This window comes from Chrysochloris asiatica, unplaced genomic scaffold, assembly GCF_000296735.1.
Source record: "Chrysochloris asiatica unplaced genomic scaffold, ChrAsi1.0 scaffold00067, whole genome shotgun sequence".
Lineage (NCBI taxonomy): Eukaryota > Metazoa > Chordata > Mammalia > Afrosoricida > Chrysochloridae > Chrysochloris > Chrysochloris asiatica.
Window position 1 is genome coordinate 5,040,315 of NW_006408585.1, and position 17,791 is coordinate 5,058,105.

Here is a 17,791-nt window from a genome sequence, read left to right on the forward strand (position 1 = left end):
ATGATAGAACCTTGCTTGCTGAAAGTGAAGAGGGCTTAACACATTTACTGATGAAGATCAAAGAGCACAGCCTTCGGTGTGGATTAATCTCAATGTAAAGAAAACAAAAATCTTCACCACTGGACCAATAAACAACATTCTTTATCAATGGAGAAAAGATTGAAGTTGTTAAGGACTTCATTCTTCTTGGATTAAACTATCAACACTCACGGAAGCAGCAGTCAAGAGAGCAAACAACGTATTGCATTAGGCAAATCTGCTGCACAAGACCTTTTTAAAGTGTTGAAGAGCAAAGATGTCCACTTGAGGACTAAGGTGCACCTGACCCAAGCCATGGTATTTTCAATAACCTCATATGCATGCGAAAGCTGGACAGTGAATAAAGAAGACCGTACAAGAATTGATGCCTTTGAGTTACGGTGTTGGAGGAAAATCCTTAAAGTGCCATGCGCTGCCAAAAGAACCAATAGATCCGTTCTGAAAGAAGTGCAGCCAGAGTGCTCCTTGGAGGCCAAGATGGCCAAACTTCATCTCATACTTCGGCCATATTGTCAGGAGGGAGCAGTCGCTGGAAAAGGATATCATATTTGGTAAGGTGGAGGGTCAATGGAAAAATGGAAGACCCCCAATGAAATGGATTGGCCAAGTGGCAGCATCGATGGGCTCAAGCGTGGCAACAATAGTGAGGTTGGCCCAGGATCGGGCAGTGTTTCGTTCTGCTGTGCGTAAGGTCACTATGAGTCGGTTATCAACTCGATGACAGCTAACAACAACAGCATTTCATACCTATGACTTGTAAGTGTTGAAGCACTTTGGTCATTATGTTTGAAGTGAAGTATGTTTCCCAATAATTCTGGGGTGGATCTTACCATTAGAAACTTGTGTTCCAAAAATTTCATGTGAGTATTCACATTTTCTCCATTGAAAGAAAAAGAATCACTAGAGAGATACGTGGCTCAGTTTACTTTGTTCACATTACAACATTCAGACTGTGAGAACTAAGGTTCTAGCACTGTCTATGTAATGTTATCACACACACACACACGAGAAAACTGGAAAATGTATAAGGAAGATGGAAGGAGAATTGATACATTTGAATTATAGTTTTGGCATGGAACGCTGAATATATGACTGACTGCCAGAGAATGAACAGATCTGTCTTGGAAGCCAGAGTGCTCCTTAGAATTGAGGACAGAAGACATCATCTGTATCAGGAGGGACCAATCCCCAGAGAAGGTCACCATGCTGCTAAAGGGTCAGTGGAAAAGAGGGAGACCTTTTAATGGGATTGATTGACACAGTGGCTGAAACATAGCAATGACTGTAAGCATGGCACAGGACCTGGTGGTGTTTTGTTTTGTTTTCTATGTAGGGTCGCCGCTGTACATCAGAACCAACAGCTCGTAACAACAGTATGTGATCAGGCAGCTTATTATAGGCAGACTTTAGAAAAACTCTGGATTCAAATCCCCTTGGTGTTTTATTTATAGCATTTTTTTGGGTCTATTTTATAGATTTCATCTTGGGCGCAAAGGTTTACAGTGATTTTTGTCAATTTTGATAGCTGTATTGAATGATTTAAAAAAAAAACAACAGGAATGCATTAGTTTTATAATGAGAAAACAATGTAGCTATTAGATAAAAGGAACACAGGGGAAAAGGATAAAGCTTTTTAAAAAATTAAACACAGTATCATTAAAAGAAAAATAAACTCAAGGTATGCTTTGCTTGACCCAGGAGTCGGAAGACCTTTTAAATCTGTGGCCTGTTATTGGGACAAATCATGCTTTTGGGTTAAAATGTACCTGTCAATAGTTTAAATTTTTAGAGAAACTTTTAGCCCATATGTTATGTGACCATAATGCTTAAGATATGCTTCACCCACCCTATTTACATTGGTGGTGGTTATGTGCCTTGGAGTCGGTTCTGACTCATAGTGACCCTACATAGGGTTTCTGAGGCTGTAAATCTTTATGAGCGCAGAAAGCCTCATCTTTAGCCCATGGAACGGCTGATAGTTTTGAACTGCTGACATTGAGGTTAGCAGCCCGACTTGAAACCATTATGCTACACCAGACCTTAACTATTTACATTAACAAATTAAAACAGCACACTCTTCCCTGTGGAGTATTATGGTTTGTTATTCTTCATATGACATTTAGAGATACACTAAAATCAAAACTGATATAGTCTTCTTAAAATACTTAATTGCTGATAAAAAAGTTTTATAACTTGGAGATGTTGCATCAAATATTGTTTAAACATAAAAGTTGATCAAAGAGGGCCTGGTCCACAGAAGATGTTTATTTGATATAACAAAACAATACAGTTAGTGTTAGATCCAACCACAAAGAGCAAAAGGAATGAAAAATTTGTACAATGCACATAGAAAAAACAAGATATTTACTGTGACAACTACATATTCCTAAAATAATGCTTCTACAATTACTCAATTATTAAAATCTACATGAAAACAAAAAAGTTAATACCCACAAAGTGCATAAAATCAAACATCAAATTTTGAGCAAATTAATATACTAAGCAATTTTGCTAACCGCATGATTTTTTTTTCCTTGTGTACAATCTGCTCAAAATGTCTTTATACCAACAGGGTGGGCAGAACATCTCGGTTTAATATCAATTACACAATATTAGCATAAGCTTTAACAACTACAGATAGGTATTGTTTTTTGAGCCAGCAAAGTGACTTTAATAACATAGAGCATTTCTCTGAATTGAGAATTTTATCCAAATAAATGCCACATACCTTCCAGATATACGTATATCTTTCTATATCATGTAAATGGCTTTACCCATTTAAATAATAAACCATACAGCATTTAAGAATTATTATTGTATGATTAACAATGACATGTTCCAGGTTTAACAATTTCATAGGCCAAAAAAAAATTTCTTCTTAAAAACTAGTTTTATAAATGCAGAATATATTGCATGAGTAACTGCTGGTATTTTTTAAGAAAATATATTGTGCAATTGTGGCTACCATGTACTGCTGGCAAAGCATTACTGTTTATGTTAAATGCAAAAAAAAATTGAGTAGAAATCTTTTAACTGTCACCATGATCAAAGTTTACTTGCTTTCTTAAAAAATTATATTGATAGGAACAAACTCCCTAGCCAAAAATAAATAAATAAAAAGGTGCCATTTTAAAAAATGATGCTGCGGCTATGTAATGGTTTGAATACCAAAGAACTGTGAAAATGTATTGTCTGTGATCTGGCATTAAAGAACATACTAAAAAAGGGAAGCATTAATGTAAATTAAGTAGAAAGGGGATCAAAACGGAGCTAACCGAGTTTGTGCAGTATTGTAGCCAGGCTTCTAAAATTAGATATAGAAAATATAAATAGACTGCTTTAGGTAATGAGCCACCAGTGTCCAAAAGAAGGAATGAGATTATGAAAAAGCTCAGTTAACTTGATCCAAAGCTCTGAGTAACTCTTCACCCTGCAGTAGGTTTCTGCTGCCTTGTATAGGAGCATTAACTTCACAATCATAACTGGTCAGCTGTGGTAATCCACTCTCATCCATTGATTGCCCCAGTAATCTGCACGCTAAATCTGAAAAACAAAGAGATACCTAAATATTCATTCATCTAGTCAATATTTATTAAACACCCACTATGCACTAGGAATTGGGGAAAATAAGGCAAATAAGCTTCTAGAATGGTGTTTGGTCTTAAGGCAACACCACTATGTAGGTAAACAAATGAAGATGTTACTGTGCTATGTCACAAGTGTTTACAGGATACAGTGGAGGCAGAAGGCATCAAAATTGATAGCTTTCATTGTGTATTCAATATTGATAACACACAGACACAGTTATATCAAAGATATTTTTTTTAAAAGACTCCATTTCAAAACAGCTACTCCAGAGTTACTACCATTAGATGCTACTTTATTTTTAAATCTCGATAAAGAAACCAAAGTCACTCTAACTTGAAGCAAGCTCATAAATATAGACAGGGGCTTCAAAAAGTTTGTGGAGAATGAATGAAAACATAATAGACAACTTTCACAAACATTTTGAAGTCTTCTTTTAATTGTCTTTGTGAGGTTCAAGGGCAGAAAAAATAATAAACTAACCAGAGGGTATTAAAATAATTGTTTTTTGCTCCATTCCACTCTGTTCACTAGATTTGCATCCTTTTACACGTTTCCAAGATAGTGATGTAGTAGTTGCACCATCATCTGGCTGTTGTGATAATGTTCCCTAAAAACAGTAAAGTTATTTCAATTTTATTACGTTGACTTTTTTAAAACTCAAAAACTGAAATCAGTACAGTTTCATGGTAATATGTAGGCAGGTTTCTTTAATACTGCCATCAATTATTCCTAGTTATTTTTCTTAATCAGAATATTATAACATCACTTGCTACTCATTTATAACTAATCTGCCTACAAAAGTTTTCCAGTTAATTTGGACTGAAAATATCATTTTAGAATGACTTAAGTATGGACTACACTTGTATTAACTTATCCCCAAACAATAACAGTTATTCTCTAACTTGAAGAGAATGGACTAATGGTAATGCTGGGAGTGAATAAGGGAGAACTTCACTTTTTTATTCCAAATATATCCTGTATTGTTTAGATTTTTTATAAAATCTGAGTATACAAAGTATAACTTCTTGAAAAGATAACTTTAGTATTTGGATAAATAACAATTAAATGTATGAAAATTTCAGAAATAACACGAGCTAGAATAGAAAGTAAGCATAAATTTCTCACACTTACAATTCCCACTGATTGAGAAAGTGAACCATCCTGTTCCATTTTTCGTTTTCTCTGAGCATTCTGCAAAGCTAGTATCTTTGGATTTAGTTCTTCTTCAGGAACAGTTCTAGGGGAAAAAAAAAAAAACAATTCTAAATAAAAATATAGGTTGTTTTACTACTATGAAGAAAAAAAATAAAACAAAAACCCATACCTATTTAAATAAATAAGCCAAGTTTCCCAATGGTAAAGAATATGATGTTATACGTAAAGAACTTTCCTGATAACTGAAGTTTATTACCATAAAAGCCAAACTTAATTTTTAAAACAGAAAATTACCTAAAATAGTTTCCTATTTTATAAAAAAGACCTGAACAGAACTAAACTGACATTTCTGTAGGTCAAAACAGTTGAATATCTCCGTTTCATATGGTTTCACCTAATATGACCATAATAAACTGATTCTTGTTACAACTGAAAAGTAAAAAGATGATTTTTATAGAGCATTTTCAGTTTATAGAACATTTTCTGTTCATTAATTCATTTTAACCTCACTCTAATCCACAAGATTGATAAAGCCGTTTTATAAATGAAAACCTACTTGCTCAAAATCCCAGTACTAATAAGGTACATCTAGGTCTCCTGATGTCTACCCCTCCTGCCCCCGTGCTCTTCCCACTGTGCCATTTTGCCCTCAATAGTGATTTCGTTATCAAACCTGGAATGTATGTATCTAAAATTAAATAGTGAAGACTGCTTTATGATTTAAATACATCAATTTTCTTATATCTATCTGGCTTCTAAAGAGCACTCTTCAAACACAAACACACCATATACTACCACTCAATACATAATCATGGTTCTTTTTTCTGTTTCATGTAGTTGGGAATGCTATCTGGTTAAATGATCATGCGAACTCTGTCCTGTATGTACCTATGTTTTTGGACTGTTTCTAACAGGCATGTTTTTTAAGTCTTACATAAGTTATCTCTATGAAGTATAACTTAATCACATAAACACAATTTTAATGGTACAGTTTTAATAGTCTATCTTTAATCTTTGCTCTACTGCTCTAAGTCTTCTGATTTAGTACAACACTTTCATATTACAAATTACTTAGGTGTGTATGTGTGTGCACATGTGTGGTGGGGGTGGGGGAAAGAAGCCTGTGAAAGGAAATTTCATCCCTTAAAATACTTAATACATACTATACTGGAACTCACATGAAAGACAAAAATTGCTAAAATGACTGAATACTCATGGTGTTCTGTTGCTAATTGTAAACTGTAAATTATAGGTGATTTGCCATTTATATTACAATAAAATTTTTTCAGACTCCAAACTCCAGTTTCACAGTAAGAACTTTTTCCATATCATAGTCATAGTATAAAGTGTCTGATTCTGTATGGAATCTGGGTCAACTCAATCATACAGCCACAGGAGGGCCATTAAGGAAAAAGTTTCAACGTTTTATAAGACTATTCTTGGGGCCTGAGTAAGTGAAGTGAGCCCTCTTCCTGAAAATGGAGTATGTTGTTTTTGTCAACCTGGAAAATGCCAAGATGGAACTAGTCTGACTGCAGGTTTCTGCAGAAAAACAAAGCTGGAGGAATACATCATGTCTGCATTGAGGCATTTTAATTATTTTAATGCTTGATGTTTTAATTCTTTTAAACATTTACCTTTTACTTTTTAAGATTGTATTGTTAAGTTCTTCAAGAGGAATGAAAATATTGGTCTTATTCCAAAGCTGGACCCATAGATATATTCCTCCCCTCTTGAGAACCATAAAAAATAGTATTCATGTATTTTATTGGAGTCTGGATTCAATAACATTCAGCAGCCACTATAAAGGCAGGGATGTAGATTTGAGTGTTTGCTCTAGTATTTATTGATCATATATATGACCTCCCAAATACAAAAGGATGAGTTCTGATGTGGTGCTATTGCATTGGACTGCTAACCACAAGGTCAGTGGTTCCAACCCACCAGCAATTCCTCGCAAACCCTATACAGGATCTCTATGAGTTGGAACTGCCTCCACAGCACTTAACAACAAAAGTCCCTCATCTGTCCACCCAAAGCCACTTAGTGACCAAGTCTGACATAGTAGGTACTAAGCTCAAGTACTGGGTACTATGAAAATGTCCCAAATACTGTCATTACTCTAAAGGAGCCCAGAGTCTAAAATAGATTACTAACATAGTAACTAATGTTAATGTACAATCCCAAGATCTTTTTCTAGCTAGAACTCTAGCTCAGGACAATGGTGCAGGATAAGGAAAAAGGCCTAAGTCCTGCTGACAGCTGTGCCTCTTTCCCGCGGCTACACTAGTGTTCACGGTGGAGAATGAATCATTTCTCTTTCCCACAGGCTGCCCCCCAATGACAGTTAAAACTTGTTTCTGTTGGCTATAGCCTAAAATTTAAAGTATGTCAAATCCCGTTACAATTACACTTATAAACAATAGACTCAATTTGGAATGAGGACGGAAATGCTCTGAAGTTAGAAGGGCATTTTGTTTCTGTTTTCCAGGTAAGCATCTAAAAACTCCAAGAAGATCAAAGCACCTAAATAATAGGATAGTTAACTAGTTGGGTTTAAACAATAAAAATAAGTAGACTGGGGCCAATTATTTTGCAAGACTTACTGGTTTCATTTAAAGACCAAAAAAAAAATTTTTTTAAAAAACAAAACAGTTTTAAGTTTACAAAAAAAAAAAACGTGCAGAAAGTTCCCATATGCTCCTGGGTGCATTTTATTTTTCAAGGTGTTAGAAGACCCTTCTACACTTAAGACAGGTGATATGATTACTTTGGAAAAAATATACTGTCTAATTTAGTAAACAACTTTTGAGTGCTTGCTTCAAGTTCAAGGTTTGCATGTTGATTTTATGCTCCTTAAAGCATATAGATCAGATAGCTTGATAAATGTTTGGAAAAATTTACCATCACACATTTTGTCAAAAAATAATAACGAAATTATTACTTATATGTTATGATGTATAAATACCTTTGACTCAAAGTGACCGATAACAGGTTAGGGCTTCTTGGATGCGATTGTTCTGTCTGTTCTATGACTCCTTTTCCTGCTCTGCTTGGTGAGGCTGTCCGACTTTCAGTCTCACTAAATGATGTGGCACTAGTAGTTTCTTTAGGTACATGGGTAGGAGATGGAGATGCAACAATCAGTATTCTAATGTCTTCCATACCGTCTTTTGTCACTGTTTTTAATTCAGCAGTTGTGGCAGTGTTAGTGTTGGCAATAATAGCAGGTTCTTGCATTTGAGTCTGCTGGAATACTGTAATTGTGCTCGCACTTTGAGGGTTTGTAGAACCACTTTCTAATGGTGACAACTGATCGAATGAACGTAACTGGAAGTCATCATCCATTGGAATATAGGGAGCTAACATTTCCAAGTCTAAATCAGTGTCCTGTAAAACAACACAAGGTTTACCAATGGCCACACCTTATAAAAGAAATATGGAGCCCAAAGACACTTCAGACTAAATAAAACTTAATGGGGATAAAAAAGATAAGTGTTTATGTACCTGGGTAGAAAATGGATTCTTTGCTTCTGTGTCTTCAGCAAAAAGTTTCTCTACCAATTCCAACTTGAATTCATTGACCATATCACTATCCACATCAAAACAATATTCACTGGGACTGTTAGGCTGTAAAACAATTAAATGTGTTTATCCATTCCCTTCTTCAGCCTCCACATCTTGCTACTTGTTAGAATTTGCAAAAAAAGGTATTAGTATATAACAATGTTGACATCTTTTATCAATTTTCACCTAAGTAGTCAGAAGTTGAGACCTGGTAGAGCACTGTAAGATGCACACTAGACTGGTAACTGCAAAGTCAACAGTTCAAACACCAGTTGTTCTTGGAAATCCTAGACAGGGTTGCTGTAAGTTGGAACTGACTCAATGGCACTGGGTTTTGTAAACACGTAACAATCTTTAAGGACTAGGCTGAGCCAATTAGAGCGACCACACAGAGCTCTATTTCTAAATCTAGATAATCCAATTTCCAAGCTTCCTAAATTAAAAAATATACTGAAGAGTAAGGAGCTCTGGTAGTGTAGTGGTTATTAATTAGGCTGCTAACCTCAAGGTCAGCAGGTCGAAACTACCAGCTCTTCTGTGAGAGAAAGATGAGACTTTCTAGTCCTGTAAAGATTTACAGCCTTGGAAACCCTGTATACCGGGTCGCTATGATTCGGAATTCCGACTCCACGGCACACCACCACCACTGAGGCAACTTAGATTTGAATGTTATAACTTGGTAAATGAGGAAGGCTGTTGCTGCTGTTGTTAAGGGCCACAGAGTCAGTTCCAACCCATAACGACCCTGTATAGGGTTTCTGAGGAGCAACTGGTGGGCTTGAACCACCGACCTTGCAGTTTTAAACCAGCTTTGCAAGTCCAGTGCATTAAACCACAGCACCACACCAGGACTCCAAATGAGGAATAAATAGGCCTAATTAAATAATAAACAGTTATTTAAATATGTATTGATTAAAACATCTGACCACTTAAGAGGAAGGGATTTGACATCTCATAGGCTTCAAGAGAATATAGCTTATGATCTGGTTACTTAGTTTGCCTGGTACAAAAATGTTTGATTCATTTTGTTTTTAATCTAATAAAAATGTTAGAATCAAGTAGAATTTAATTCCTAGTGACCCTATATAGGGATTCTGTGAGTGATTCTTTACAGGAAAGGTCACAGCCTCATCTTTTTTCTTGGGAACCACTGGTGGGCTTAAACTTTAAAAAGTCCAGTGTTTATCCTTCAGCATCAGAAGCAACACTTGATGCTTTAAATACACAGCCTGTAATTTTTTGGTTCTAATTCTTACCCAGAACTCCTAAAATAGCAGTATATCCATTCAGGTGAATACAAGTGAACAAACATTTTGCTCAGATCAACCATCAACACTCATGGAAGCAGCAGTCAAGAAATCAAACAACAAATTGCATTAGGCAAATCTGCTGCACAAGACCTCATTAAAGTGTTGAAGAGCAAAGATGTCAGTTTGAGGACTAAGGTGCACCTGACCCAAGCCACGGTATTTTCAATAACCTCATATGCATGCAAAAGTTGGGCAGTGAATAAGGTAGACTGTAGAAGAATTGATGCATTTGAGTTATGGTGTTAGAGAATATTAAAAGTACCATGGGCTGCCAAAAGGACAAACATCTGTGTTGGAAGAAGTACACAGTGCTCCTTGGAAGCCAGGATGGCCAGACTTCATCTCTCATACTTTGGACATATTATCAGGAGAAGGTCAGAGAAATAGAAGACCCCAACAAGATGGAATTGACACAGTGGTGGTAGCTATGGGCTCAGGTGTAGCAACAATTGTGAGGTTGGCCCAGGACTGGGCAGTATTTCGTTCTGTTGTGCATAGGGTCGCTATGAGTCAGTATTGACTCCACAACACTTAACAACAAAAAAATGTGAAAACACTTAAGTCCCTACCCCCTCACCCCTGAGACGCTGTGAGATATTTAAGCAGGCCTCCACAGCTCATTTCAAGGGAAAATTCCAATGAGTTTATCTTGGTCAGTGGCCACTACATACCACTGTGAGAGGTATTAGATAAATTTTATTCCTTAGAAGAAGCAGGCAAGTATATTTCTTCATATTAATTATATCAATGAAATTTGTATAATTGAGTTCAAAAGTTCATAGAAAAATTCCATTATCTTTTGATTCCACTTTTCAACAAACTTTCTAAAGCCAGTCAGATATATGTTGTTATGAAAGTAGATAGCCTCATTTTTCTCCCAAGGAAGAGCTGCTGGGTTTGAACTACCAACTTTGCCGTTAGCAGTCCAATGCTTACTTACAGCACCACCAGGACTCCTACAGGGCAATTAATATCAAGACAGAACTAGAATTAAAAGATCAATTGTTAAGTATTTACCCTGTGCAAGGCTTATCATTTTCATATTATACAAAATTTCAAAACAGTGGTGGACACTGGACCTAATAAGCCATTTTCTCCTGGACAATTCTCCAATTCAAATAATAACAGGTGTTAAGTTTGGGCACCTTTCTCTGCAGATATCCAAACTCAAGGGGTTTTTTGTCCTATTAATGTAAATATATGTAAACAATGTAAGGTTTACCTTAGATAAATTCACTTCCATGTTTATGACTAACTTTGAGTTTAAAAACTTGCTGAGGATTAAGCTACCATTATAATAGCTTTAATCATTTTTAAGATTTTGATATGTGTTCAAATTAAAATGAAATCACAGTGATCTATACATCATGAACATTAAAACCTGAACAAGTCATCCTTTTCTTATTATATCAGGGTGCTTACCTCTGGTGAGCTTTGTCGAGTGCTTCCATCAGAAGGACTGGCTGGCTGATCCTGGATCTGGGGCATGGTAAAAGATAGTTCCAGTGACTCTGGATTTGGTTCTAATTTTAATGCAACTTCTTGATTGAGTGCAGGGTCAGCACTACTTCGAAGTGGCTTTGGAGATTCAGAGGCAGGTAATGGAGACATTGCCAAATTTATATTTTGTAACTTTTCATTGGAAGAGGGGAGCATTACATCATTATACAAGGGAACTTCTTCAAGTTGTTGGTCATCAGTTTCTGCATCTGTGGGGAATAAACAGATCAATCTAAAGAATATCTATGTTTTAACATATAAGGAAATTTATGTCCCTTTTAAACAAGTTTGGTTAGTTCACGTAAATAACAAAAATGTTAATCAGACGTTTACACATACTATATGATCACCATAATTCTGAGTTATCCTTCTAGTTCACTACTGGTAACTGGTATTTTTCTATATGGAGTCTCTGAATAGTGTGAACGGTTAACACCAATGTGACAAAAGCAAGAATACAGAGAAATTGCAGGGCAAAAATATTTAAATACTTTCAAGGTTATGAAAAACAAAATGTGTAAGATCATAATGTCCAAATTACTGCCAATAAGAACGTTAGAGCAAAGTTCAGTTAAATGGTGCTTACAGCAACACAGTCATTTAGGATATTAACAAAATAAATAACAAAATAACCCACCATTGCTGCCAAAATCTAGAGATATGATTGTGTCTCCAGCAGCTGGGGCCAGCAAAGTTAAAGCATCAGGTTCCTTCTTAAGTTTGTCAAAGAGACTACTTGTATCTTCTGATTCAACTTTGGTGAATAGCTGAGTCATTTTCATATCTGAAGACTCAACAGGTTTTAGGACACACTCTGTTTGTTGAAGGGAGAATATCAAGTCGTGCTGAATAATACCACTGTTAAATAAAACGAGAGATTAACAATTCTTAAGCGAGCACTTGATACAAGGTGGAGAGGGGTTAACTGTCTCTTAAATTTTTTTATGAAAAGAACATTTTTAGGTTCTCTGACCTAATCTCTCATATGCATATTTTGTTACATTGACTGATTGATTTTAACTTAGAAATTCCAGTATTCCTTCAGGAAGAGTGGTGGTGAAAAGAAAATGAAACAGTTGAAAGTCTATGAAGCACACAAGAAGATCTTCAGAATTTTTGAGCTGACCCACATAAAATGGGATTAGCATAAAAGAAACTTTTGACATGATTTGAGGCATGACTTAAGGAGGACTATAAAAAGTTTGTGGGAAAAATTCCATTATCTTTTCATTAGATTTCTACAAACTTTTTGAAGTTCCCTTCATATAGGTAAATTATGATTTTTCTAAAAGGGGGCCATATTTTCCCTGCTGGTGGTTGTTAAGTGCCATCAAGTCGGTTCCCACTCAGAGACCCTGTATAGGGTTTCCAAGAAGCAGCTGGTGGGTTTGAACTGCTGACCTTGGGGTTAGGAGTCCAGTGCTTATCTTACAATGCCACACCTGGAAAATGATATAGTGATCCTATCTATAGGACAAAGTTGAAGAGTACGATTTGTTAAGCGACGGGTGGGACAAAGAGAAGGGCATTCCAAGTCGGGGGTTATTACATAATGGGAAGACACAAAAGAACTCATTACAGTGATACTAAAAAATATTAAAGGATGATTTCAGAAGTGACAAAAATAAGAACAAATTACCAAAATCTTTCTAAGAAGGATGGTTATAAATTTTATATATTAAGGAGTAAATCTAGGAAAGCATGGGAGTATAAGAAAATGAAAAATTATATTTTATGCAAGCAGGCAAGGGTTTATCTTTGTCCCTTTAACAAAGGGATCTTTTAAAAATGGAATAAAAAATGTTGTGATCAGATATCCATGCAAGAAGGTTCAGCCTGGTGGCAAGATGGAAAATGAACCAGAGATCAATTAGGAGCCTGCCAAAATAGATCAAAGTGTAATATGTCCATACTCTTCACAAGACAGTACACTGAGAGAAGAGTTCATGAAGACACAAAGAGGCAGGTGTCATATCACAAGTCCCTTCTATATCTCACACATAATTCCAGTTAATTCTGATTTAACTTTTTGAGGTAAGCACTATTCTCTCTCCTATATAGATGAAATTCAGAGAAATGAGGAATTAACTCCAAGGTCACAGAGCTATTGAGTGATGGCACTAGGGCACAAATTTAATACTTCTAGTTCTAAAGAGTGGTATTGTTTTTATAAAAGTAGCACAGCTGCTTTCAGAGAATGTATATACTAACTGCTGCATGATTTAGTTGTTAGGTGCAGATGAGTCGGTTCCAACTCATGCTGATCTCATGCACAACAGAACAAAACACTGCCCAGTCTTGTGCCAACCTCACACTCACTGTTAAGCTTGAGCCCACTGCTGTTGCAGCCCTTTGAAGGCCTTCCTCTTTTTCAATGACCCCTCCACTTTACCTAACATGATTATCATGCTTCAGGGATTGGTCCCTCCTGATAGTATGTCCAAAGTATGAGACACCATCCTGGCTTCTAAGGAGTATTCTTCCAACCCAAATTTGTTTGTTCTTCTGGCAGTTTGTTCCAATCTAACACCATAACTCTAATGCATCTATTCTTCTACAGTTTTCTTTTTCACTGTCCAACTTTCATATGCATATGAAGCTACTGAAAATATCATGGCTTGGGTCAGGTGCACCTCAGTCCCCAAACTGAAATCTTTGCTCTTGAACGTTAAAGGTCTAGTACAGATTTGCCTAATGCAATACATATGCTTTCTTGACTGCTGCTTCCATGAGTGCTGATAGTGGATCTAAGCAAAATGAAGTCTTTGACAGCTTCAATCTTTTCTCCATTTATCATGATGTTATTTACTGGTCCAGGTGTGAGGATTTTTGTTTTCTATGCATTGAGGTGTAACCCATACTGAAGACTTTGGTCCTCTGATCTTCATCAGTATTTTATATCCTCTTCGCTTTCAGTGAGCAAGGTTGTATCATCTGCTTATCACATGTTGCTAATGAGTATTCCTCTAATCCTGATGCCACGTTCTTCATATAACCCAGTTTCTCAGATTATTTGCTCAGTGTACAGATTGAATAAATATGGTGAAAGAATATAACCCTGGAACAACCCTGATTTTAAATCATTCAGTGTCCCCTTGTTCTGTTTGAACAACTATCTCTTGGTCTATGTACAGGTTCCTCATGAATACAATTAAGTGTTTTGGAATACTCATTGTGTCCAATGTTGTCCATAGCCTGTCATGATCCACACAGTTGAAAGCCTTTTCATAGTCAGTAAAAGCACAGGTCAACATCTTTCTGGTATTCTCTGCTTTTAGCCAAGATCCATCTGATGTCAGCAATGATACTCCTTGTTTCATGTCCTTGTCTGAATCTGGCTTGAAACCTGTCCACCATGGTTAACCCTGCTGGTATTTAAAATACCAGTGGCATAGCTTCCAGCATCACAGCAACATACAAACCACCACATTATGACAAACTGAGAGGTGAGTGGTGACAAGTGCACATAATGCACAGGAGATCTGATACTTTTTTTAGATTCCCTTTTTAAGATAGGACAGGAAGGATACAGATATACAGTTAGATATTTAATAAAATCACTATAAAATTGCTATTCTGGAAACCCTAGAAAACCATAATTACGTAGAAATATAGAAAAAATATCATTTACTATTTATCTTCCTATAAAAGTATTATGATTATACGGTGTCATTGAGTTGATTCCAACTCATAGGGATCACCAGTGTGACAGAGTAGCGCCTGGTCTTGCACCACACTTGAGCCTATTGTTGCAGTCACTGTCACCACAGTTGAGGTTCTTCCTTTTCCTCTGTTGACCCCATTACTTCAACAAACATGATGTCTTCCTTTCTCCTCACCATGCTCACGTCTAGGGAGCATGCTTGGCTGTACTTCTTCCATGACAGATTTATTCAGTCTACTAGTTGCTGTTTTTAAGTGTCATCAAGTTGATTTTGACTTATAGCGACCTTGTATAGGGTTTCCAAGGCTGTAAATCTTTACAGGAGCAGAAAACCTCATCTGGCTTCCGTGGAACAGCCGGTGGGTTTGAACTGCTGACCTTTTGGTTCACAGGCCAGTGCTTATTGTTTGGAACCATGGTATATTCAATATTCTTTGCCAATGCCATAATTCAAATGTATCAATTCTTTGGTTTTCTTTATTCATACATATTCAGCTTTCACATGCATATGAGGCAACCGAAAATACCGTGGCTTGGGTCAGGCAGACCATGTCCTCAAAGTAAGACCTTTGCTCTTTAATACTGTAACGAACCCAGCCTTCATTATGGATTTTATAAGGTAAAAAGCCAAAATTCTCACAAATGGATCAATAAGGAACATCATGATAAAGAAAAGACTGAAGTTGTCAAGGAAGTCATTTTACTTGGAGCCACCATCAACATCTTTGGGAGCAGCAATTTAAAAAAATCAAACAATGTATTGCATTGGGCAAATATGCCACAAAAGACCTCTTTAAAGTATTAATAAAAGTGTATTTTTAAAAAAGGGGAGGTTACTCTTTAAAAAAAATTCATTTTCCAAGCTTACCTTACAACATAGTTTACACATACAATGCACTGTGGCTGAGAGTTCTTAGTGTTATATATGACAGTTGCTTGAGTTTCAACCCAGACATATCCACCTCTTTTGGCAAGCATTCTGTACTGTCCTGTGGTGACTTGTCCTTTAGTAAACACTAGGAATGAAAAGGGAAGGGAAAGAATATTACAGAAAAAATAACTTTGAATTTTCTAATTAATGGATGCTGAAGATTGATCACTGTTTTAGAAAAGAACTGTTTATTTTAATTAATCAGTTTTAACTGTTTAAAATTAGAATAAAAAAGCCAACATAGATTAAAAACCCCAATTTTCATTTAAACATTTAAAAAGCCATGAATGCGGGGCAGCGATGATTAAAATTTTCTTAATGACTTATGTTGAAAGCAAGCATCAGAAAGCCTAAAGAATGATGCCTATTTACCACGAGAAGCAGAAGCAGTTGCCACTTAGTAAATTCTGACTCATAGACTCCCTGTGGATCAGAGTAGAACTGTGCTCCATAGGGTTTCCAGTGGCTAAGTTTTCAGAAACAGATTGCCAGGATTCTCCTCCAAGGTGTCAGACTAAGACCTAAGCACAAACCTTTCATTTAGAAGCTGAATGTGTCAACTTTTTATACCACCCAGGGTCTCCATTTGGGAGAAATTAATGGGTAAACAGTAATGATGATGTTATAAATTGTTGTTGTTAGGTGCCATCAAGTTGGTACCAACTCATACCAACCCTATGCACAACAGAACAAAACACTGCCCAGTCTAAACTCACAATTGTTGCCACACTTGAGCCTATTGATGCTGCCACTTTGCCAATCCATCTCTCTCTCTGGGGGTCTTCCTCTTTTTCTCTGACCTTACCAAACATGATATCCTTTCTTCTGTGACTGGTGGCTCCTGACAAGGAATACTTGGGCCCCAAATGCAGACTTAAGCCCACTCTGAAGTTCAAGGTTAATCACATGAACTCAGAGACAGTCAGGCATCCCACTCATGATGTGAAGTCATGTTTAAATATAGACTAACTCTTAAGAGAAATATTCCAAAGTTTTACTTTGGAATGTTTAACATGATTTATTTTGATCAAAATTCAGAATCATAGCTTATATCAAGGGTACTTGTTACCACTTGTACATAATGACCACAGGTTCATTCAACAGTTATTTTCTGTATTCCTTCTTTGTGTCAATCACTGTTCTGCATATTTAGGTATGGATTCTCAAAATGAAGCTGTAATATTCTGTATTTTATTTTTGAGTCTTTTCATTTAAAATGCCAAAGAAAGTTATATATGTATATGTACACACATTTATGTGTTGTCGAGTTGATTCTGATTCATAGCAATCTTATATAGGGTTTCTGAGGACCAGCTGGTAGCTTTGAACTGCAGACCTTGTGATTCACAGTCCAGTGCTGATCTACAGTGCCACACCAGAAGTCCTTATTTATATTAAAAGTGCTTCTAATTATATTGTGGAGTCTTGGTGTCGCGCTGTGGGTTAATGTGCGAGACTGCAAAGCCGTTTGAACTGCAAGGTTGGCAGTTCAAGCTCACTCGGAAACCCTATACAGGGTCACTATGGGTTGGAATCGACTTGATAGCACTTAACAACAACAACGATTATATTGTAACAAATACAAAAAATACATTTAACAATCAAGATCTTCTATGAAAAAGTCTGTTAAGAAATTTAGTCTATGAAGCCTGGCTACTTTTAGCATAAAGTTAAATATATAATCAGTAAGATTTGTTGTTGTTGTTATGTGCCATCAGGTCGGTTCCGACCCACAGCAACCCTGTATAGGTTTCTGAGGAGTAGCTGGTAAGCTTGAACTGCCTACCTTGCAGTTCAAATGGGTTTGCAGTCTAGCGCATTACCCCACAGCACCACACCACAGCAGTTAAATAATTAGAAGATGTATGAGCTCTCCCAATGTACTTACTATCATGATGAGTTTTGGTCAGGTGATCTGAGTCCAAAGCATGGTAATATTCATAAATTGAGCGGCCCAAAAGTTCCTCTGGCTCATATCCCATCAATTCAGTAATTCTGATAAGATAAAAAAAAAAAAATTGTAAATTGAATAACATG

General features: G+C 36.4%; 1 protein-coding gene across 5 annotated transcripts in view; it reads right to left on the reverse strand.

Moving 5' to 3' along the window:
• Window positions 1–2,283: 2,283 nt before the first annotated feature.
• The window catches only part of HIF1A (hypoxia inducible factor 1, alpha subunit (basic helix-loop-helix transcription factor)), a 66,033-nt gene continuing 50,525 nt past the window's right edge, over window positions 2,284–17,791 (reverse strand). For 2 of the 5 annotated variants that reach the window (XM_006864580.1, XM_006864579.1), the window contains exons 7-15: window positions 17,643–17,749; window positions 15,692–15,839; window positions 11,797–12,017; window positions 11,082–11,368; window positions 8,290–8,412; window positions 7,751–8,172; window positions 4,759–4,864; window positions 4,108–4,234; window positions 3,431–3,582 (exon numbers count right to left, since the gene is read on the reverse strand). In XM_006864580.1, coding sequence (XP_006864642.1) covers window positions 3,431–3,582; window positions 4,108–4,234; window positions 4,759–4,864; window positions 7,751–8,172; window positions 8,290–8,412; window positions 11,082–11,368; window positions 11,797–12,017; window positions 15,692–15,839; window positions 17,643–17,749 — 1,693 coding nt within the window. Of the gene's footprint in view, window positions 3,583–4,107; window positions 4,235–4,758; window positions 4,865–7,750; window positions 8,173–8,289; window positions 8,413–11,081; window positions 11,369–11,796; window positions 12,018–15,691; window positions 15,840–17,642; window positions 17,750–17,791 lie in introns of all 5 variants that reach the window. The other 3 variants (XM_006864576.1, XM_006864577.1, XM_006864578.1) reach the window with 3 other exon arrangements.